Source organism: Wasmannia auropunctata, unplaced genomic scaffold (assembly GCF_000956235.1).
Source record: "Wasmannia auropunctata unplaced genomic scaffold, wasmannia.A_1.0 LD336060.1, whole genome shotgun sequence".
Lineage (NCBI taxonomy): Eukaryota > Metazoa > Arthropoda > Insecta > Hymenoptera > Formicidae > Wasmannia > Wasmannia auropunctata.
The window spans coordinates 1228012-1251589 of record NW_012026830.1 but is presented as its reverse complement, the minus strand read 5'-3'; the positions used below and the strand labels follow the sequence as shown (position 1 = coordinate 1251589).

The window sequence follows — 23578 nt, the reverse complement described above, 5'->3', positions numbered from 1 at the left end:
AGATATTTGCGAAAAACTGATTTTTGATCGATTTTTAGCTATTTTTTAATATGGCGACGCCGGCGCGTCAATTTTTTGGTAGCAAAATGTAAATTTGTAATAAGGGCACCAAATTACATAACTATACCAAATATCAAAACTCCCTCGAGTCTTTCCAGGTAAAACTACCTAGTGACTGGGCTATGATCCACTTCACGTGGAATATATATATATGGGCTAAAGCATGGAAAATTGAGTAAAATCCTGAAGCGCAGCTGCTTTACGCCAGCTAACATTTCGCTGTAACAACCCACACCGTCAGAACTTACGTGGGGCGGCGAACTTATTTGAATAGAAAATCAAACGAAAATCACCGCCATATATTGTGTACACGCGCGTGCTCGCCGCGCGCGCGGTCAACGTCGCGGAATTAAAGTCTATATATAGGTGTGTCTAATCCAGCGATTTGGAATTAATAACACTCGCGGGTTGCAGAGAGCGGATGCAACGCGTAATTAACTCTAATCGTAAAATCGCCGTCGGCGTTGGTTTCTCTCCGTGCGGTCGCAAGCCGCACGGCCGCAATGGAAGCGGCCGATAATGTTAATACCGTCCGGATTGTAACGTTAAAACAGTATACCCGGGATGCGTGTGCCACGTTGAAACGACCCGGTCTCACCTTGCCGTTTTGCGCAATATCGATCCCATACGCGAGTTGCGATGTTCCGTCGCGTAAAATTGGCTCCGAACGGCCACGCGGATCGTCCAATTGCATTTCGCAATTATCGGTGGAACGGTAATACGATGTTAGCCACGTCGAGCATGTCAAAGTACACATGGTAGTACGCGAGAATTGCGTGAGGGGCAAAAACAACTTTTTTCCGAAACGACGACGGGACGAAATTGCGTTCGCGCGATCGTTGCAATTCTACGCCGCGCGGTCTCGCACAATCTTTTTCCTGGCGAGAAATAACTTCCTCGAAACGCGTATAAACCCTTCCCGGGGTCGGGGTGGTTTACGCGCCTCATTTCTTCAAACATGCAACGTCGCTGCATATATCAGGGGATTTCGGGGAAATTCTGAAAACTTTATGGACAGATATTATGGACCGAGTACACTCATGAGATATTTAATGTCAAGCGTAGCCGTCCCGATTCCCCTTTCGTTCTTTCGACTCATCGATCGCACCTCAGATAGTCCGAATACGCGCGCAGATGAGAGTCTCGGGGCTGCAGCGCGTTAAAGACATCACAAAAATGCAGCTCTGCGCAGAACGAGCGGGATCGATTTGTATGTTCAGGACGATTACCTCGTTCTGAAAAGCGTCACACTTGCGTAGATACGAGCGAAAATAAAAGTTATCGAAAATCGCACGATGTCTCGCACCGTTTGACGTCGACAGTTTAAATAAAATATCGATACTTACAGCGACAGGCGCGTGTCACTCTTATAACGTGTCGTATTTCAGTCAGCCGGACGCTGCAACGTGCAGCTTTACGTTCGGGATCAATCGGGTCAGCGCGAGGATGCGTTTCGTCTTTGTTTTTTTAATTTCATCGCGCACATATCGCGGGGAGCTTCCCTACCTGCGAACACGATCGATTGTGTGTATGTCAAAGGGATGAAGCGAGAAAAGGTATCCATCGATTCGAGAGCGCATAAGAGAGTCCCCCTGACCCGACCCCGTCGCGCGTTTTCACCGTGGCTAATGAAGTATCGCGTTAAACGGGGGAAACTCGATACACACCGAGTGATGTACACTCGGCCGCGCGAGTTGTCTGAAATACGAGCGGTTTCGCGCGCTCCGGGGGGGAGGAGGAATGCCGCTGACGAACGGAAAGCTCGCCAAATTTTCGCGAGGCTTAACGAGATATGGAACGGCACTATACGATCGAAAAGATGCATGTATGTCAGAATTATCGAGCGATTTTTCTTTTTTTACTGTTACTTAATTGAACGAAATGTAGAGCATACCCAGATTACGTTAAAGAAACATGTCGATCCACGTGAACATGCTTGCGCGATATCAAAATAATTATTCCAATTGTCGTGTATCGACAATTAGAATGGAATATCGGTTTTATCATCGCTTCATTGATCGTTGCTAAGTAATGTGTATGGAAGTAATTAGAAGCGGATTAACAGCGGATTCGGACACGTGGGCGCTTTACTCATTAACGTCAACGTAAAGCCCCATCTACATAAGTCGCAAATGCAAAACGCAAACGCAAACGCGGACGTTTCTCTCTTTCTTTTCTTTTATTTTTTGACGTTTCGTTCTTTTTTTTTCTCCGCGTTTGCGTTTGCGTTGTGTGTTTGCGACTTATGTAGATGGGGCTTAACACGCGTCACGCGTATGTAGAGCTTTGATACGCGTTACTACCCGCCGTACTACCGCCGCAACACGCGCGGTAATTTATAATACCAGCGGCGTTACACAACGACGGAAGTATTTCAAGAGCGCGCGGCGGTCGAAATAGATCGGAGTGCGATTGCAGGTTTTAATTTTAAACAACTGCGTGCTGCGTTACGCGACATCCGTGGGCGACCGACGTGGGGCACGCGTGCGAACGGCGCGGCGGCCGCGGGCTGCGAGCACGGGAAGCGGGAGACGCACGTATGGTCGGCGTACCTCGACGGGTGGTCGATAACGCTGCGTTTGCGCCGACACGGCGTAGGAGGACGCGGACAAGAGGGAGTGAGAGAAAAAGAAAGAGAGAGAGAGAGAGAGAACCAGGCCGGACGAAGAGACCGGAGTGAGAAGGTGCGACAGAGGCGAAATGAGCGACGCGGGGCAAGGACGAGGAGCCGACGAGAGAGAATTCGAGCTCCGATGGCAGTGGCAGCTCTGGTTCAGTTCACTCGCTCGCCTCGTGTTTCCGGCTCCTGTTGAAATCTCCGTAACCCGACACCCTTCCCCGAATGCCAAACTTCAACCGAGCGGGGTTGATGTCTCCGACGTTCGCGCGGTGCTGGAACTTCGCGTCCATCGCCGGGAAACAAGCGCGGATCCGCGACGACGACGACGACGACGCATCATCTCACCGACTTGCCCGCCTTCAATTTCCTTCGGGCATATAGTCTCTTCACTTCGCGCGCGCGAGAATACTCCTACCTCTCATTCAAATGATACTATAATTACAAACTTATATACCGCCGATCGTATGGTACGCGTTGCGTATAGACCACGGCGATTCTCCCGATAATCCGCGGCGCTAATCGCAAGCTATCAACGCTTTCCCGATCCGTATATTTCGTAACCCGGCGAACAGTTTAATTCCTATAATCTCTCGCGGCGTGCCTCCGCGGAGATATACCGGGAACACCTTTCGATTACGCGATAGCGCAACAAAAGGAGAGATCGCAGCCGTAATCATTACGGGGGCTATTACCTGATAGCGTTATTACACCGTTATTATACCGCGTTATTGCGCGAGCGACGTGATTGCGCGGCGGACGTATTATACACAGACACCTTAGAAACTTAGGAACGAACGATCCCTAGTTTTGCTCGCGGCCGCGTGACACGGCCCGTGCACTCACGACGACGAGGTAAATGTGGAAGGATCAGGCTGATTAGGATGATCACAAGCGCGGAGGGCAGCCCTTGAGAATCACGTAACGACGAAGGACGAAAGTTCGTCGGTCTAACCGGGACGATCGCGAAATTGGCTCTGTCACCATCATCCGTCATTCTTGCCACGGCGGGACAAATCGTTCCCTCAACCCTCCGTCTCCGGGTTGAGACCGAATTCTCGACGAATTATTCGATTATACGCCTTGCGCACCCTCCGCGCCATCGACGGCGATTAATAATATTAATACTGCTTATTTCGTGCGCGTAAGAGTATAGATGTATTCAACATCTCGCTGAAGATGAGTGAAGTAAAAGGGATCGTTAAGTGATTTACTCCGTGAAATTTTACATAGTTCTCTTAATCTTAATCAAGGATCTGTAGAGCTTCTCGATATTTTTCGCTATATTCCTTCTTCTTTACACTGAACCGAGGAGGAGAAAAGCAGAGCAACGCTATTAACTGTAATAAAACCGTAATTAAAAGGCAAATCGCGTCTTCCTCGCTGTTGACGTCACAGACGATTAAAGCGCCTAAGTCTATCGCTCACTTATAGTTTGCAAGAATCCTTTTGCTTTCTCGCCGTAAAAGGCGAGACTTTCGTGTGATGTAAACTTTCTCAAAGGAGTCTTTGCTGCGTGAAATTAGGCGAGAATTCCGGCGGTTGAGACGCGAGGTCTTCCGGCGATTACGCGCGCGTAGACGCGGTAAACAACACGGGGCGCGAGCGTGCAGAGCGCGAGCATCACCCATCAAACGATTATAGTGTTAAAGGCTGGAAAGAAACTCGGTTTTTTTTTTTCAATTTTTCCGCGGATTTTTTCGGTTTCTTTCCCAAGGGGTAGAAAAATTCAATGAAAAATTTCACGTACATATTCGTAAAACCTATAATCACATTTTACATTTGCAATACTTTGATACACTTTTCAAAATTTAAAAGTTTTATAACAAGCATATATTTATTGCTGATAATGTTAAATACTAAAGAAATAAAAAGCAATTTATGTAAAAATTAATAAAAAAGCAGAGTTAATGCATTTTTCAAATAAAACTATATAAATATGGCTCTTGAAAATTATTAATAATCAAAACTTTTCAAAAATACTTAATATAAATATCAATTTAAATTAATCTCTACACTAGGATTCCCAAAACAGTTTATTCAACAATAATATAACCCTCACTTCAAGGAATATAGTAATCAAATGCAAACATAAAAATTAATTTATTATTAATTTCAGCGTTTATACGAGGTATCTTATTTTATTAATGCTATAAAATACGAGAGTTATAACTTATAAGAGTTATAAGCTTATATCTACAATAATTTAAATAAAAAATTAACACATTTTAACGAGCAATTAAAAATAAATCACTTACATTACTTTCTGAATCTCAATTTATATTTAATATAATGAAAAATATTAAAAATTAGGTAGTATATTGTTTACATAGCAATTCTTTTCGCAAAAAAAACTAATTTTTCGGAAAAAAAACCTAAATTTTTCTGGTTTTTTTCCAGCAGTTTGAAAAGAGCAGTATTTTTAAAACTATACAAACGATACATCGAGAGACGTTATTGCGTCAACTGTTTCCTCACCGAGGGAACGATGAGCGCGGTGGATCTCCTCTCGTAACTCTCTGCCCGCGCTCGTTAAGCTCTCGCGTATCGCGCCATTATACGCGCGGACAGCACGCGCGATACCCGCGCGCGGTCGTGTAGGAGTCCTGCGCAATCCCGGAGGATTTCATTTCGCGCGCGATGAGCGTCTCTCGCGCGAGAGATCATCGCGATGATGAATGCCCGTTTCGTCGTCGTACGCGTGTATACGCCAGCTTTGCGGTTAATTTTATTTCCGCTTGTAGCTGCGGAATTTTTAAACCCCGCAGCCATTTCGTCAACCAACGTCGAAATTACTCAAGTCGTCAATTAAGCTGATTCAAAGAAGAAGGAACGTTTAATTACGTTCCTCCTCCAAAAGATGTCATATATCAAATATTCGACAAAATTAAAGCGAAAAAGAGGAATGTATGACCGTCTCGTCGCGAGTTATATGTAAGCGTTACAGAAAGATTCGTAAATTGTCGCGACTGTTTGCGCGAAATCGTTTCGTTTTTCTAAATCGCGTCATGTCGATTTTTTTTCGTCGCAATTATGCTCATTAAAATTACGTATAAGGCCATTCGTTTCTCATTCGAAGCCCTCTCCTCTCTCTCTCCTGTCGCGGAGAGCGACGTTCTAACGAAACACCTTCGGGGTCGGAGAGATACACGCAGGGAGATGCGACGATCGGCGTACGGCGATTCGACGGGTAATCCATATTCGACGAGGATGCTCTAATGCACCGATCACGTGCGCCGGTGTCTCATTAATCCGCGGAGAACGGCGCGCATCGGCGCGGCGCGGCGCGGCGGCGTGGAGCACCGAACGCGCGCCGATTTCGCAAGCATCCATCTCGCGGCCGCCGCGCCGCGGCCGCGTCGAGATGCCGCGTCGTGTCACTGACTGATCCTGGAAATCTTTTTCTCCACCGACATGTGCAGGAGTCGTGGAGATTAATCGAAGAATAAAGTTCTCCTTTATTCCTGTCTCTCTCTCGGAGCTGCACGAGCCCTCCTTTTCTTCTCTAATCGATCACGATTATTCGCATTTAAGATGTATGTAAAATTTGCTCGAGCCTCTTTCGACGTATTTACCGTAACGTTATTAATAGAAGCATGTCTACCTTTTTCCTTTCGACGGGGTAACGTCGCACGGCAGAGCGTCGCCTGTTACTTAAACGCCGCGTATATTAAATTCACGTGCTCCATTATGCAGGACATATCAATCTAGTACTTGGGATCTTTAATTAGAAAACGTGAGCGTTAGAGGTGCTCGCGAGGTAACAACCGCAATTACTTAAGCATCTGGTAATTGTTCGCGTGATTGCGAGGGATTGCGGACGAACGGACGTGCGCCGTGGGCACTTTCACAGATCTCCGTGAGACGTGTGTGTGAGAACGATCGCTATCGTCGAAGTCGGAGGCTCTCGCGGACTTCATCACGTCAATGGGATATACTTACTACCCCCCCGTACGCGCGTGGTCCTCGCGGGAGCACCAATTACGCGTGCGTGCGAGCGCGCGCGTGGACCCCACGCGCGGTGACGCAAGACGTTAATAACGCGCGCCGCGAGTGTCTTTATTTTTCCTTTTTTTGTTCTTGTTGAACCGCGTGACCGCGGGATAATTAGTTAAGCGGCGCGGTTGTTACCACGCGAGTCACCTAACGCGTTTTCATTCGCGCGATTTAGGGTAGGTGATGGACGCTCGTTAAGACCGGCGGCGGCGGCGGCGGCGGCGGCGGTGGTGGCGGCGGGAGTCCTCTAAGCAGGAGTCGACAGAAGCCGTTCAATCTTGAGACCGGAGAATGCCATTCCCACACAATCTAATGCCCGACAACAAATACAATCTGACAGTGTAATTCGCTCGTCGCGTGTGCATAGGTATAACGTTGTTGCGCAGCGCGTTGCACGTGCGCATCCGCGTTTTGTCCGGTGGCGCAACGCGTTGTCGAAACATATTCGTTCGTGCCCGAAGGATGCCGTCCAGCATCGCCGTCGGCAGTCAAAGCGACCGGCTGTCGCCGGTCGGATAAGTCTTGTCCGCCTCTTTGCGAGTGCGACGAGCTCCCGCGCGATTCGACCCCCTCGACGCGATGAACCGATTTGCGTCTGCCGCGAAACGCGTTGCGCTCGACCTGCAACGTCGTTTTGTCTTTGCGTAATCCGGATTCGCAGCGGAGACGCGCATCTCACACTCAGCCGAAGAACAGCGTTCGACGACAGCGATCGTGGATAAAACGGAGCGAATCACAATAAATGAAGATTCTTTTAAAAGAAATTTCATTTGATGGATTTTAATGATGGATTTTTAATTAATAGATACATTCACAGAAACCAGACCTGTGGTTAAATAAAGTAAAATCCCTTTAAAAAAAATTTTCATCAAAAAAAGTATCATAATATAAAAAGCTTTTCTGCGAAGATAATAAAGAATTATCAACAGTTGCAATTTATGCACAACCTGAAATCATATTTCATAATATATTTCAATATTTCACTTGAACCATATATTATAATTCGAGTTACAGTGCTGTTAAATTAAAATTTGGAAAATGAGATTTTATTGTTGCTCTCTAAATTTTCTGGAGTGACTTTTCATTCCAAAAGAGTGAAAATACTGCCACTCAAGTGGCCGAGTGGTAGTATTTTCAATCTTTTGAAGTGAGATTCACTCCAGAAAATTTAGAGAGTGTGTCTAATTATTGCGTATTTCGATGATTAAGAAATAAATAATGCAAACAATGCCACTCCGCTTCTCTGCTGTACCTATCGCATATTGACGCAACACCCGCATCGAATATTTACATGTCACAACAATTACGGATCATTAATTCCTCCGAATCATAGTTTTTTAATAAATACGAAAATTGTGTAAATTAATTAGTTTATAAGACATTTCGTAATAAATATCTTTTCCATGTAATCAATCTATTGGATAAATCAGCAATTCGAAATGCATACGGAACTGCATATTTATTTAATCTACACATCATTTAAGCCACGATCCTCGTAGCCTCGCAATCTCAATTTTATAATCATGTAACTCTCGTCGATTTCTGCCATTTATGAACAGAAAATTCGATTGAAATTCCATTTATCATCAAACTTACGGTGGAAAAATATCATCTCCGAATTCAGTGGGGAAGATCCGGTCCGGAAAAAAAAGAGTAAAATAAAACCGACCCGTGCGCGATCCTTTGTTCGCCGCACATCGCCGAAACTATATATCAGCGATCTAAAAAAAGAACACAAGTGCCCCACCGACATCCCCCGTCGCGATGTCGAAACGGTGTCATTCCCCGGTCAAATATAGCCCCTTATTCCGCGAATACGCGACAAGCTCGAGCTCGTAAGTTCTATCTATAGGCGATTCGAAAGCGGTGCCCGCGATACGTTGTTGTATTGACGTGGAGACGGATCTCGTGAAACATGCATGCACGCGAGCTGCGACACGCCGCTCGTCACACTGACCTAGAATCGCGCGAGGAGGAGAAAGAAGAGGCCCTTTCGCTTCTCTCAGGGGGATGATACAATTACGAGAGAGGGGGAGGGGGCGCGCACGCGGGGGAGATCTACTCGTCTCCGAGATGAGATTAAAGTCGCGCCGGTCCTATCACGGTGGTGCGTGTGAAGTTAGCCCAACATTAAAATTCCATAGTTCTGATTAGAGTTCCTTCATTTTGAGAAGACAAAGATTTCTCTATAGTTTATAACAAGAGTTCTGCTTAATAACAATTTTTAATTTAAATTCCGATAAAAAGTTAGCACCATTTTTTAAATTTAAATTAAAAATTGTTATTATAAGCAGAACTCTTGTTATAAACTACAGGGAACTCTTTGTCTCTTCGAAATAAACCGGGAACTTTAATCGAAACTATGGAATTTTATTGGAGTGCTAATTTCACACATGCCATAATGGCGCATCCCCGACCACTGTGTCGAATCACCTTTTCGTCGAATCGTCTTTTATCCGCGAGATGTTCTTGTCGAGAATAGTCGGTCATGAATTGAATCGAGAAGCCCCGCAGGATTAAAGAGGTAATTCTCTGAAATATCGTAAAACTGTATCGTGACGATGAAACGTTGACGCAAGGCGTCCGCGGTGTTGGCGTTGCGAATACGTTTTCTCGCGAATAAACGACGGATACGTTTTACTGCGAGTTTCGTGTCGTGAGAGACAGGTATATCGCAGGAAAATATTTTCTCTGACATGACAAAAACATATTCGTTGCGTCTTCCTGACTGTCTTGTTATGTTCACGAGAAAGTTCGCAATGTTGATGCCCCTGTCAAACAGGTTGTAAAATAAATAGAGGGTATCTCAAATACATCGCGAAAGATAGACGAATGACAAAATTCGTTGTAATTGCACGTATGTACGTATATCAAGAGACTAAGTATCGATATGCTTAATGTTAGATATGTTCTGAAGTACGAGTAATTATTAGCATTAAATGTGTGATTAATGATCAAATTAAAGAGGATTTTGAAGAATGTTGCTTTGAGAGTTCCAATAAATTATTTTTTCCAGTCGGACTTCGCGATAAAAAAATAAAAAGATTTTAAGAAATTATTTAAGGTGCTCTGTAAATTCTGTAAAACTTTCATACATCCGAATATTTTTGAGAATAAATAAATTAATTTATTCTCGAGGTTTCTCAAAAATAAATTAAAGACTTTTATACACGGATTTTAACGGCAATTTTGCCATTCCTCATTGCGGCACGTGTGATTTTATCGCGTGACGCGCGCGGAAACGAAGATTGGCGAACAAAACTCGATTGTTTAATCCGCATTTAATGATGCGCTCCAGGCTGAGCCCCAATTATGCGCGAAAAACGTCGCGACGCAACGTTGAATCGCACAACGAAATTATGCCGGATTTAAAGAGACAAGAAGATGACGCTAAAATTAAATCCCATTGTCGGGGACGAGACGGTGTAATTTACGACGGAAGAAACGTTATTCGAGAGTGCGTTCCAATACATCGGAAATGCGTAACTTTCTGCGGGACTTTCCCGCTTTCGAGACATGCTGAATATTATTATCATTTGCTGCTCATCGACTCTTAACGAATCGCGCACGATAACGCCTGACTCGATCGCGAGTGATTTATTTCCGGGAAGCTCGAAGCACTTCCCGGGGGCCAGGTTACAAGTGCAGCCTTCTCGCAAATCATTGCCTCGCGAAATAATCACGCTCGCGAGCGAACGAGGTGCGCAGCTCTCTCGGTTGTATATACAACTTCCCTCGAGAATCTCTTTTCGCTAATATATGTTTCCATTTCCGGGTATATACTTTCACGCAAGTACTGCGCGATGTCATTTCGAGTAATTAGCGTGATTATATTATTATGCAACCTCATGCGATAATCACGCTCTATGGCTCTATCACGCATTGTGACGCAACGTTCGCCGGACCTGTCGTCCTCCGTCATATTGGATCACGAAATCGAACCTGACTGCTACGTAATTTTCAATTGCAATGCAATTCGTCGCCGCGAATGACTCTACATTCAACTGTAACTGATAATTAACAATGAGCACGCGTTAATTAATAATGAACAACAATTCATGCGTACGGCTGTTAAATTATCTATTTATTCAACGGTGTACATTAATCTCCGTTCGTTTGCAGGCGACGGAATGGTGGCTAAATGACATGTACATGTCCGTCCCACTGGCCCTGCCAATTAACAGCAACCCCGGCCTGGCTGCGAAACCGAAGAGATTTGCGAGCCAGCAGGAAGCCGCGGTATTTCTCGCGCGATTTCTCACCGAGCTGCTCAATTATCAGGAATTGCTGGACAGGTAAGGTACAGCCGCGCTCCGCTCAATTTTCATTCGGTCTCGTTCATTCATTCTGTATGATAATCCGAGATGTGAATCGTCCAGTCGTATAAGTTGCAAGGTTTCGCTATATCGGGTGTTCGCTTCAATCCCATCAAACTCGAATGTAATGCAATAAGAGAAGTTTCGTTTTATTCTTTGACGCGCCTTTACGGATCATTTCTAATCCGCTCTTCGCTTCAAACGACGCGCATTTTGGGGGAGGGGTGAGGGGCGCGTCATTGATACTATGGCGAGCGCAAATTCGTGCCAATAATCGAGGGAGAGACGAGCGGACGAGCCGGCCACGTCTCGTCTCGTCGTCTCGGTCGAGGACAAAAAGAAGCCGCGTTGAAATCAATTTAGAGAGGGCATACTATAACGTCTACGAGGAAATCCGGGAGCCGTAGGAGATTCATAGAAAGCGAGCGTAAAGAGGAAAGGGACCCGCGAGAGAGCGGACGCGAGCTCAAAGGATCCTCGGAATCCTGCATCCGGACGGGAATAAGCCGGCAGCGCCGCGGCAGGAGAGTGCTCCTTTCTCTCAAAAACTAACGCAAATTCGCGGAAGGGGGAGGGGGGCCCGCCCCAACGTAGATGGTCTTGTCTCGCATTTCTATGAAGTACATATAAGACGAGAGAAGGAGAGAGACAGAAATTCGAAAGATACAGAGGCGAGAACGATACAGTCAAGGGAAGTCGATCCTATTCCTGCCTTTTTATTCTTCGGAAATTCATTTCTTTTCTACGAAATTTTGAATCCTGAATGAATAAACGAATAAATTAATATCAATAAATACGATGAAGGGAATATTCGTATTTTCTCGGTATTGCGATGACTTAAAAAGGTTTTCAAAATTCGCAGTACTCGTGCGAAGTAAATATGCTTCTATTGTTCAAATATATTAATTCGTACGGTGCTCTGTGAGCTTCAATTAATTCATTTGTATTTGAAAAAAAAATCGCGCAGATGCGATTTACGGAGAAAGAGAAATAAGCTCTGGATTTCGAATAGGTCCGGATTGGAGGTTGAACGTGTGAAATCCAAGGACGGCAAGACCATGCAACCACTCTGTATGGCGCAACATTATCAAATATTTCGGATTTATCGGCGGCCTGGTGTAAATAACGATGAGCAGATTGTTCTGGATAGAGCGTCCTCCGGCGATCACATTATCGTCGCGCATCATAATCAGGTGGGATTCAGAGATGGACAACATCATATTGATATATGAAATGATTGATACGATGATTTCCGTACGTTTCGGCGTTCTGCTCTCTTTAATTTCCCTTAGGGGGTTCGCTCATCGATGAAATTAATCATAATTATATGTAGTGATAGATTAATTTTTGTTCGTTTATCTTCAACGATTCAAGCGATTTGCTGAACCTGTTGAAAGTAAATTTACCGGAACGACACGGTTCGGTGAGAAGAGACATTTTGTCACGAGATCCTCGCACGTCCTCCCGTTTGCAGTTTTACAGCGTGCCGGTGAGAGCGTCGGACCGAGGCCGGATCACGGAAATCGAATTGGTCCAGCAGTTACTGAGGATCATGGAGACCAAAGCCGATCCCAGAACTCCGCCGGTCGGGATTCTCACGACCACGAAGCGACCGGCCTGGGCGAAGGCGCGGGAGGAGCTGATAAAAAGTGCGTATGACAGGGTTTAAAGGTGTCACCGGGTACAAGTATCCCATTCGCGAAGGGAACATCGTGCTTTAAGCGCTTGATTCAGGGGCTCTCGCGTTGCGAATTTCCAGAAAAAGAGCAGCGCGATTGTAAAAAAAATAAATTGCCTTTGACGACTAATAAAAGTAGAAGCGGTTTAGCCGAAGAGAGCGACTCTCTAAAATTTGTTTTAAAGGAGAATCTAAGATCTCTCGCTTTTATCTTGTCGCGCTTCTTCGGGCTGCATCGCTGTCATCATCTTTATGGAATCTGGCGCAGAGGAAATAAAAAAACTTTATTGATTTCATAACGTGTTTAACGTTCAGTTTCTCGCGAGGAATAAGAGTACAATTAGTTCATGTGACGCAGCGCGTTGCAACAGCCACTCTTTCAAAATTGCTCCATAAAGTAATTATATCGCGTGTTATCATAATTGGTTTTGTTCATTCGATTTCTCGAAATTTGCGAAATATCACACGTGCAGGCATGTGTCACGTGCAAAAAACAAACGTGCTTCGTAATTTTATCTATTTCAGTTAAACGATTTATTTAATTCATTGAAACTCTGCAATTACAATTTATTTTACTGTTAAAAAAGAGAAAAAAAGGGAGAAATATGATAATACGGTTACCGAAAAAAAATAGCCCACTGGGGCGGGTCGTCTTCGGACGACCCTCGTCGCCACGTGCCCTCGCCATAATTATCCACTCGCGTTCGCCGCTTCGCCAATATTCGCAATATTCCCATTAACTCCCTAACCCGACCTTGCTCCACGAGAACCTACGACCCACCTACGCCTACAAATCGAATGAACGGCCGACGCTAACGAGCTAACGGCGACCCGCGTTCGCGTTGATTAATTAAAAGGCAGGAGCGTCGCGAAGACAACGGTGAGATTGTACCTACAGCTCTCGTTAAAATAGCAAGATCCCGCGGCGTCTTGTTCTAATAAACCTATAGATGCCGTAAATGCGCCCCGGTTTCGTACTTACGCCGTAAGTTTTGCACGATAAAGCTACTTAAACTTGTGTTACATTAATTAGATCGTCGCCTTCCACGCCTCGAAATGGATAAAAAAAGGACCTCGCTTGCTTTCAAATCGCTGGAAAAAATCAATAAAAGTTTTACAAAAATTATGAGCACATATGAGATATTTTCAGACCGATTCGGAATTTAATTTAGCGCCCGATATTCAAATCTAAAGTAATCAAATTTCAAAGTGAAATCTAATTTTCTTTATACATTTTGCATTTGATTCCCATTATTGTTGCAACGATTCTCCATTATCTCCCCACGCTTTTTATCTTTGTAATACCAACCCGCGAGTGCCGTACATGACACGAAAATTGCTACGTTACATCGTTACCGGAGCTGAATTAACGATAGCCGCGAAACGGCTTCCAGACGAGCGCAATCGTCACAATCTGGAGCTACTGGAGCGCTGCCTCTGCGTCGTTTGCATCGACGACGACGTGCTGCCGACCACGTTTAACAATCCCATGAAGAAGGAGGACCGATGGATCGGCGACCGAGATTACGCGAACGTGCTTCATCACGCTCTCCACGGCGGTGGCTCCCGGCACTTGGGCGCGAATCGCTGGTTCGACAAGACTTTCCACGCCATCCTCGGCAAGGTACGTACGTACACTTAAACTTCTACACACAGTGGATACGTGAGATCCGCAGTAAATGCGTTCCAGGTTTCGTATTTATGACGTAAGTTTTATTGGCACGACGAAAGCTATACTCTTATGTTACGTAACTTTGATCACACATCGTCTCTCTTGTCTCGAAATCAAAGCGGGACGAGTGTCGTCTATTTTCGTTTCGTTGCGGAAACCAATGACAATTTTTATGACATAAGAATTACGAATGTCAATATTTTAGATCCATTTGAAATTTAATTCAGCATCCAGTATTCAAATCTGAAGTGAGATAGGTGGAATCGAATTTTTTTCTAACATTTTTCATTGTAATCTGATCGAAATCCGAGCGCGCGGCTCGGCGCGATTAGAGAGACGTTAGAGTTTAGACGATGTTTCCTGACAGTTGGAAAAACGACGCACGACGCAATGCCAAATGACACGTCTAATGCAGTTTCCCGAGAAACTCCCCAATCGAGCAGGCAATGATTCGCGACGGGTATACGCTTTCCGCGGATGCGCTCGGCCAAATTGAAACTTATCACTTTCACCGCGTCCAAGATGACTCTTCGGATTTGATTGGTGTCAGGGGTTCACGGGCGAAATCGCGCGGGTTCCGTGAACCCGCGACGTTGCCGCACACGTTGCGCTTTCATATGCCGCGGCGGAATGTGTTGTTTAGCCCCTTCCTGTCGGAATATTTTCCACGGAACGAGATAAAGATAGTCCCGCCGCACATCCGAGTCTACCTCCGTGTCGTGGCTCATTTACAATTGATCGGTTAATTAATCTCTCGCGACGGAGACATCTCTATAGCTCCGCTTTATTTATTAATCACATTGCGTAAACGAACGAGATTGTTTGATCGATCGTTTTCTCTCTTTCAGCCGTCGGCATCATTTATTAATACGCGATAACAATAACATGTTAATAGACAAACGATCGTACAATAATTGGCTTCGTGTAACAATATACCGGCAAATATTATTGGATAACTTATAAATTTTAATTATTATATATATATATATATATATATATATATATAAATTTTCTTGCGCGCGTGTATTTCTGTATTATTTATTTATCAGACAGTATTTCCATTAATATTCTTTAATTTTCTTGAGAGATTAAACATATAATTAATATTTATGATGCAGTCAGCTAATTTAATAGCTTCCGTGTTTGCCAATGGTTTTATTATATGATAGCCATATATATATTGTAAGTACTTCTCCTTAATTTTCATATTTTTCATTAATTTTTCATCGTTTAAAAAAAGACTGTCATTTTTCGACATGAATAATGAAAATAATTTTTTCGTTCATTCTTTACTCAGATTCTTGTCTCGGGACTCATGTCCTGTTATTTTCTTTTTTTTTTCTCTTATCAATGATCGTTCTGCAAATCCGTGTCCGTAACACAGGACGGAATGTGGGGATTGACGTACGAGCATTCCGCCGGCGAGGCACCGGCCGTCTTCAAGGCGTTCGAGGAGATAACGGAGAAAGTGGACGCGATGTCACCGCCGGATGAGAATTTGGTACCCTCGCATCTGCCGGCGCCCGAAAAGCTGGAGTGGTGTCTCACCGAGCAAAATCTGAACGACATTCGAGAGGCCATGATGAACTTTGACGCGTAAGTTACTCCGAAAAGAGAAAAGAAATCATACGAAAAGCTCGCCGTTTCGCTTTTTACCTGCGACAATCAAATTCAAACCTTGTGAAAATTGTTAAAGAAAGAATTAACTGAAAGAATTTACTGCTGCAAGCGAGACATCCTATTCAGAAATCTGCGTCTAACTAATAGGTATTTGTTACTGCCTTTCAGACTGGTCGAAGACTTGGATCTCTGTATACTGTGGTTCGAAGATTACTCGAAGGAGTTCGTGAAGTCCTGCAGAGTCAGCCCGGACGCGTACATACAATTAGCGCTCCAACTTACATATTTCAGGTGAAGTATAGCTGACGTGCAAGAGGAATTCTCCTTTAAAGTCTCGCGCGCGAAATTATTTTCTCTCCTTGATTCCTCCGCGTGAATAGCGTATGCGCGCGAACAAAAAGTACATCTCGTTCCGAAATGCGAGCTCTGCTAATTTGAATATATAATAATATATAATAGCGAAAATTCGGGAATGGAATCTTGTACGAAAGACTCTCTTTCATTTGCACTTTCGATTGTTACACGAAGGAAGATCATGGCAGACGAAAGTACAAAACGATTTATCAAAAATAAATTGAATTAGGCCGCGTAAGTGAATACCACAAATAAATTTTTTAAAACGCGGTCGAGGCGTAGATCTTAGTGGTTGGATAATATTTCTATGCGAAATCAGATCAAACCGTCGCCGTTTCATCGGCATGATCTCGCGGTGTTCGCAGACTTCACGGGCGACTGGTGGCCACTTACGAGAGCGCCGGCATCCGGAGGTTCGCGTTGGGTCGCGTGGACTGCATCCGGGCCGCCAGTCCGGAAGCGCTTGCGTGGGCTAAGGCCATGTGCCAGGGCGATCCTGGCCAGATGAATCAGTCGAACAACGCCGTCGACGGGAGTCCCAAAAGAGTTCAGTTCACCATTTACAGTGTAACTGAAACTTGGCATTTTTCCTATGCGATTCTCGTGTCGTGTAACACACACAGCTCGAGTACACTCGACCGAACTGCGACAAGGTCGAGCGGAATGCGTCTTACTTATTTTTACTTTTCTCCAATCTCGCCTTAGCGCCTTAATTCTTTAAGCGCCCCTTGCCGTGTTGTTCCTGTAAATACAAATAAATTTTATTTCGTACGGATTATTTTTGCGTAAGTTCTATGATATAATTTATGGATTAATTTTTCATTGAGATAATTTGTTTGCGCAAGATAACGAAACCTTAGCGATCTGTTCTCTTGGATACGCTGGTATCTCGGCAAAATTAAATGTTGAAAATAACAGACAGCATAACCATCGAGCACTCGCAAAATGGTTCACGACTTGATGGATCGTCGGTTAAAAACGCTATTTTCAAAAAATAATATCTCGCCTCGAGTACCTTCACTACATTATAATAGCTTGAAATTCATAGTGAAGTACAATCGCGTGTTCCTTGATTTCGTTCATGTATATCACGATGCGTCTTTTGCAGTGCTACGAAAAATTTCTGAGCGGTTGGTCGTATTGCCCGTCATTTGCATTGCCAATTGCGCCCACCTACGAGAAGGTTTCGGTATACTATCTACGCTGCTTTCGTTTTTCCGTTTATAGACACGTGTCTCTTGTCCCTATATTATTATCAAAAATTACGTTTTTTTCCTCATTTAGATTAGAGATCATATTGTTTCTGTTATAATATGTTTTCGTCGTTCAATTGTATATTTATGTGACGTTTTTACAATTACAATTTTATATTGACGTACGTTACGTTCGTATATGTGTATTCCACACTACGCTTCAGCTGATCTCTATCTGTAAGGTGCACCAAGTCGTCGGTGTGTAGAAACGCCATGTACGAGTTGCTGTGACAGTAAACGTTTTTATATGTGCGATTTTCACTTACGTTACATCGAACAATGTTCCTCGAATTATATTTGAGTAACACTTTTCGTCTCCCTTTATGTTTATGTTTTTTCAAAGTACGAGAGTATCCCGAAGTGCGAGTTCCAGAGCGCGAGAGAAGAAAGCCGCAGTTACCGATAAAACCGCTTGTCGCGATAAGATCCGCAAGTTAATCGGCGGCCGAACGAAAAGGAAAAAAAAAATAGGGAACTCCACTCCCCGTGGAAAAAGACAATCAATTAGACCGAGTCCGCCAGCTCGGTTTGTCCGTCCTTCGCGATCGAGTATTTGCACGATTCTCAAGAGGCACCCGGGCAAGTTCCGCGGGGATATTCCGTTTGTTTCTCTTACACGGTTCACCCTCGTTCGGGAAATACCGGCGGCGACGAGCTGTTGTTTCTCGTTTACCGCGTTCGGTTGTTTCCCCCTTTAGCTGGGGAGGGGGATGTTGTCTCAGCCGCTGCTTTTTCCCTCCTTCGTCATTTCACGTTAATAGTAAGTTGAACTCTCTACAAAGATATTTCTTCAAAATTCGCGAATGCATCTTCTTCAAAATTATTACGACATTAGCCCTCTAATTTTGCGAGTTGATCCCCGTCAAGCTTATTTTCTTTATCTTATGAAAGTTATCAACTTATTTTCTGCTTAACATTATTTATTTGTTTAATTTGCGACTTCGTGAATTTTATTCATTTAATATATGACACGTCTCAAGACGTGTCTGGCTTAATAAACGTTGATTATACTTTACGCTCGATGTTGCTTCTCTATGTTTCAAAAGCAATAAGCTCGTCACAGAGTGTCGTCTACATCACAAAATATAGTAATAAAAAAGAAATGCACTGTTCATTAAAATCGGAATATCATGAGAAGGAACTTACGGTACAAATCAGCATAATTAGATGTAGAAAGATTAGCTTGAAATTCATTAACACGTCGAGAGTACCAAATTTATCTTGGTTAAAATCAATGGAACGTACCGATTCCTTCGTGATTACTCCGAGCTCTTTGTCGATCTCCGATACGTGTATCGGGAAAAATCTTCGTCGAAAGAAGACTCGTACGATCGAGCGCGTTGGACTCAATTGAACGTTGCTTCCGGCTCGCTTCCCCCAGGCGGAAAGGATCAAGGAGCTGTTCGACCTGGCGGTGCAGAGGCAGACGAAAGAGATGAACGACAACATACACGGCCAGGGTATCGACAATCACCTGATGGGGCTGCGTTACGCGGCGAAGGAGGCCGGCGAGCCGATCCCGGATATCTTCACGGACGAGGCTTACGCGATCGTTAATCACTTCGCCCTCTCGACGTCACAGGTCAGTGATCAGGGTCGGTCCATCGGTTCGAGCCATTATCGGCACCAAAATTCGTGACGTCGCTGCCTTTCAATTAGCCATGAGTGCACCTTTCGCGAGTTCTCTGTGAATTTAAGATGTTTGAGTGTGTATTTATGACGTCTGAGATGGCATAAGCTCAAAATTATTGGCTTATACTCTGCGAAAATAACGTTGACAAGCAGCGCGCGGTATAGTCCGAAATCCGTTTCGCCTCTTGATTACATCGCGATGCACGCCATGTAGATGATTATTTAAAGTGGTCTATCACGACGAAATATAAGTCAAGATCCCGGACATGCCGCAAGCATATTTAAATAAAGGTACTTAATGACTCGGACAGCTCGAGGTCGACGCGATACGATCAGTTTGTTTAAGAAAAGTTACGTAACCGAAAACATGATTCACATATCTTGTGAGAAGACGCGAGCTTAATTAACATAGAAATATATTCGCACGTTATATTCCAACGTGACATTTAATATTCAGTTATCGGGATATATTTCCTTCACGGATACATTCCTTCTCAATCTCTCTTTCTCTCGATTCGTTAATTCCTTAATTTATGCTAAAAGAAATGAAGATGTATCTTCCTTAGCTCATTTAGTGGCGACGACTTAAGTCTAAGCCGTCGTTGAAAAGGGATTTTCTGGCGTCGCTAAACGGCGTGACGCTTGAAATGAAGGTAAGATTTATCCCCGCAGGTGACCACGAAGAACGACGTGATCGCCGGGTACGGGCCAGTGGTGCCGGACGGCTACGGGTGCGCCTACAACGTGCGGAAGAACGGATTCATCTTCTCGGTCTCGGCCTTCCACAGCGACGGCAGGACCAGCGCGATGCAGTTCGCGCAAACGCTGGAGCAGAGTCTGCGGGACATGGCGGCGATGCTAAAGAATTCGAAGAAGTGATAGACGCGCGCGCGTGAGTAGCTTCGCTACGAGACGTAGAGCTGTAGAGGAACGCAGAGCGCAGCTTCCCACTGATCGCGGGCGAGGACCGTCGAGTTAGTCGCGAGTTAGAAGAGCGATTCGAGCAATTCGCGCGTCGTTCACGAGGGTGGTTCGAAACCGCACAGACGAATCGGACCCGTGAGATGCACAAACGAAATCGACACTGAACGCCGCCGCATTCGGTTAACGATGTCCCTCGAGACATATTTCTCCGTGTTCCATTCCGAGAAGTTCGAGGCGTTTTAGGAGCAACAATTTTTCGTTTTCACCGTACGCGTCGTCATTCCGTTGTTTGATTTCTCGCGATAAATCAATTGACCTTAATTCGACTTTAATACTCCGTTCGAACGAAGCGAAGAGAGCACGACTTTCGAAGCACCCTTGCATGAAGTACTGTATGAAATTGTATTCGCGTATAGATTTTAAGGGACTACGCGAGCGTAGGCGTAGCGCAAGAGAGTTTTATCAACTCGCTTCCGCACAACTCGTTAGATATATATACATGTTGGTTTGATATATATATCTCTATTGTAGAAAAGGAAGAGAGAAAAAAAATTAACGGAGAGAAGAAGCGTCGCCGAAATGCGCGAGCTTGTTGTCGGAAGCCGTCGTAAATTCTTAAGGTGTCCTTCGTTGTGTGGGCTGGTACTAGAAACGAATCTCTCTGTTTTCTAGAAGAGTATGTACAAAACGCACATGCATACAAAAACACACACACACACACACACACACACAGACAGACACGAATGCGCGCGCGTGCGCGCGCGCATTTACATAATCTCGTTCGCGGTGACAGCGAATTAAAAATCCTTCAGCGGTAGCCGCCGTATAGTAGGCGTCGTATGTTATAGATCGGTCGGTCGTTTTTAAAACTCTAGTCCGCTCCAGAAGAGAGAAGAGTAAAGTTTCTTCGAGCGCGTTACGCCCGGACGCTGGAAAAATCGCTGAAACGATAAAAATTTTGGTCGGAAAAACCGCTTGTTACACCGAGCTCTATAAAGAATTCCGTTCGGACGTCTTGAATTTCCGCCAAGGAAAAGAAATGACATATTTTTCGATTTTCTTCTCCGATTGTTCAATCGAGTTTTCAAAGAAAAAGACACTTTTTAGTTTACTAAAAGTGTAAAGTCGTACAATTTTGCTGTTTTTCGCGACCAACTTGCCGTTAAGTCTTCTTTTTGGGGGTCCAATCTGAACTTTCGCGATTTGATTCCGTTTTTCCATGTCGTTATATTTGTCACAGTTGCGATTTTCCAGCGTGCGGGACTCGTCCACCGCAGAAACACACACTAATGTGGCCAATTGTACGTATGTTGGCGCCCGCACAGTAAACTCTTGTCCAATTCTTAGGTAGGTCGGCGGATCGCATCGCTCGACACGTCAAGAGCCGATCGATCGTCGACGGTATAGCTCTATCTGTCTATCGCGCTATTCTTCTACTCCCTACGATTTACTGTAGCTGACTACCCCCCCGTACCGCGTGCCAGGGTTTGCGACCGATAAAACTATATCTATACGTACGGTTGATTCAAGACAAGATTGCACGTGGAATTAACGTGTAATCGTAATTATATGTGTCATTAATACCTATATAACAGTATTTGTGCAATCTCGAATTTGCTTCTCTCGAAGGATCATTGAATGTTCTTTTTCAATCGCAATCTCCTTGGTAACCCGGAAAACAATTTTTCTTCGGCGGAAATGTTGCTGGAAGTTACCACTTTTCCAAGTTTTAATAATTATAATTCCATTAGGACGCAATTTAATTAGAGATTAATATGATTTTGTTATTAATTTTTTATCCTGAAGCGCAATAGCTTGCCAGGAATCGAAGAATTAATAACGTGTCGATATTTTTGAAGGAAAAATTAATTCTGAATCGGTCAGAAAAAAACATGCAATCATCTTGGGATAGTTTGTCTGTAATTAACATGATGATAGCAATATAGTGTATGCAACGATATAATTCTGCTGACATATCGGATTTCGCTGCCTCAAATACGCGAAGGTACTCTCATTGAAATGATATCGGTCCCAAATCTTGGTATACGTACTGACCTCACGAAAACGGGGGAGAAACAGATTCCTCCAACTTTACACAGTTTAGATAAATTTATCGCTCGACGCGACTCTTATTGTTACGCTCGTCTGATATTGTTTACTGTATTATTGTTCATTTAAATGGGATCATGGAGGGCCAAAAATTCCAAAGAATTTCAACGTTCCATTTCTACCGCGTCGCGTCAATCACTTAAATGATAAATTCTATAACTCGTTTAAAAAGTTTACTTTTCTATATCAACGACTTGTAACTCTTGAATAAACAGCTCGATTAAAGATAAAAGACGCTTCGAACGAACTTGGCTTCAGCCAAGAAGGAAAATAACTAACAAGATTACCAGTTAATTCTTAATGAATTTAACTTTAACAGAAGTTCAAAATTGAGTGCGTTTCACCGTTGAAAATGTTAAAAGTTTATAGACTTCAATAAGAGTGACGATCTCTCTTGAGCTTTTCGCTCGAAAAATTAATTTTGAATTAGCTGAAGAGCGAATATATAGGAAAGTAATACAAAAATATAAAAGAGATATCTTATCTTTCTTCTCAGATCGTATATCTATCTATGCACATACATATCAAGTACACATATCAGATATACGTTTAAATACCGTCCCCTTATATTACTCTCGCGATGATCCCACTTCTCTGAACGATAATACATTTGATTCGTTGGAACAGAGACGAATTCGCATATCTTCGACTCCGCGATTTAGATAATTATTTAGGCGACCTGTCGCGCTCGCCTCGTCCTCTCGTATTGAGGTCATTGCTGTTATCGGTAGCGTCGTGTGCTTGTTATTGTAGCTGTAAAACGGCGATTGATCGGGAGGAATCGCCTCTCTGTAAGATAAAGTCGCGGCTATAAGATAAAGAGTTTCTAGGTGTCGGCGTTCAGTTAGCTCTTCTCGATATAGTTCCTCTAATTAATTAAGATATAATTCCAATTAATTGCCGGAGAAAATGGGGGAAAATGGGCACGGGAGATGCTTTGAACAGGATTTTTTACAGTCAGATTTGTGTGAAAGACAATTATGCGTTGTTGTACACGAAAAAGATACGCATTTATCGATCTGTTATCATATCGCATCGTGATTTATTGTCTGATCGACACTCAGCTGACTTCTCGCGCGCCCTAAAAGTGAAAAAGAATGACTACTCCGCCATGTATCGAAAATCTCCCTCATCTTGTTACCTCCTGTTCTTATTGCAGAAACATTGTTAACGTTAAATGCGATAGATTTATTCACGTTATTCATACATATTTTATGAAATCATTGTTTAGATAGTCAAGATATATTCGCGTTTTAGCACGAGTGAAGTTAATTTCGTTAAGTTTTTAAAGAAAATGCAACTTTAATTAAAAGTTACATTTTACTCCCAATAGAGCAAACCTCGGAG

At 43.8% G+C, this 23578-nt stretch overlaps 1 protein-coding gene across 1 annotated transcript in view; it reads left to right on the top strand.

Annotated features, from left to right (window-relative positions):
* Nucleotides 1-23326, top strand: part of LOC105450609 (choline O-acetyltransferase) — a 90393-nt gene extending 67067 nt beyond the window's left edge. The window contains exons 5-13 of the mRNA XM_011690543.1: nucleotides 10796-10968; nucleotides 12002-12182; nucleotides 12464-12638; nucleotides 14062-14291; nucleotides 15724-15935; nucleotides 16128-16250; nucleotides 16679-16880; nucleotides 18948-19148; nucleotides 19871-23326. Coding sequence (XP_011688845.1) covers nucleotides 10796-10968; nucleotides 12002-12182; nucleotides 12464-12638; nucleotides 14062-14291; nucleotides 15724-15935; nucleotides 16128-16250; nucleotides 16679-16880; nucleotides 18948-19148; nucleotides 19871-20077 — 1704 coding nt within the window. The 3' untranslated portion in view covers nucleotides 20078-23326. The remainder of the gene's footprint in view (nucleotides 1-10795; nucleotides 10969-12001; nucleotides 12183-12463; nucleotides 12639-14061; nucleotides 14292-15723; nucleotides 15936-16127; nucleotides 16251-16678; nucleotides 16881-18947; nucleotides 19149-19870) is intronic.
* The last annotated feature ends 252 nt before the right edge of the window (nucleotides 23327-23578 follow it).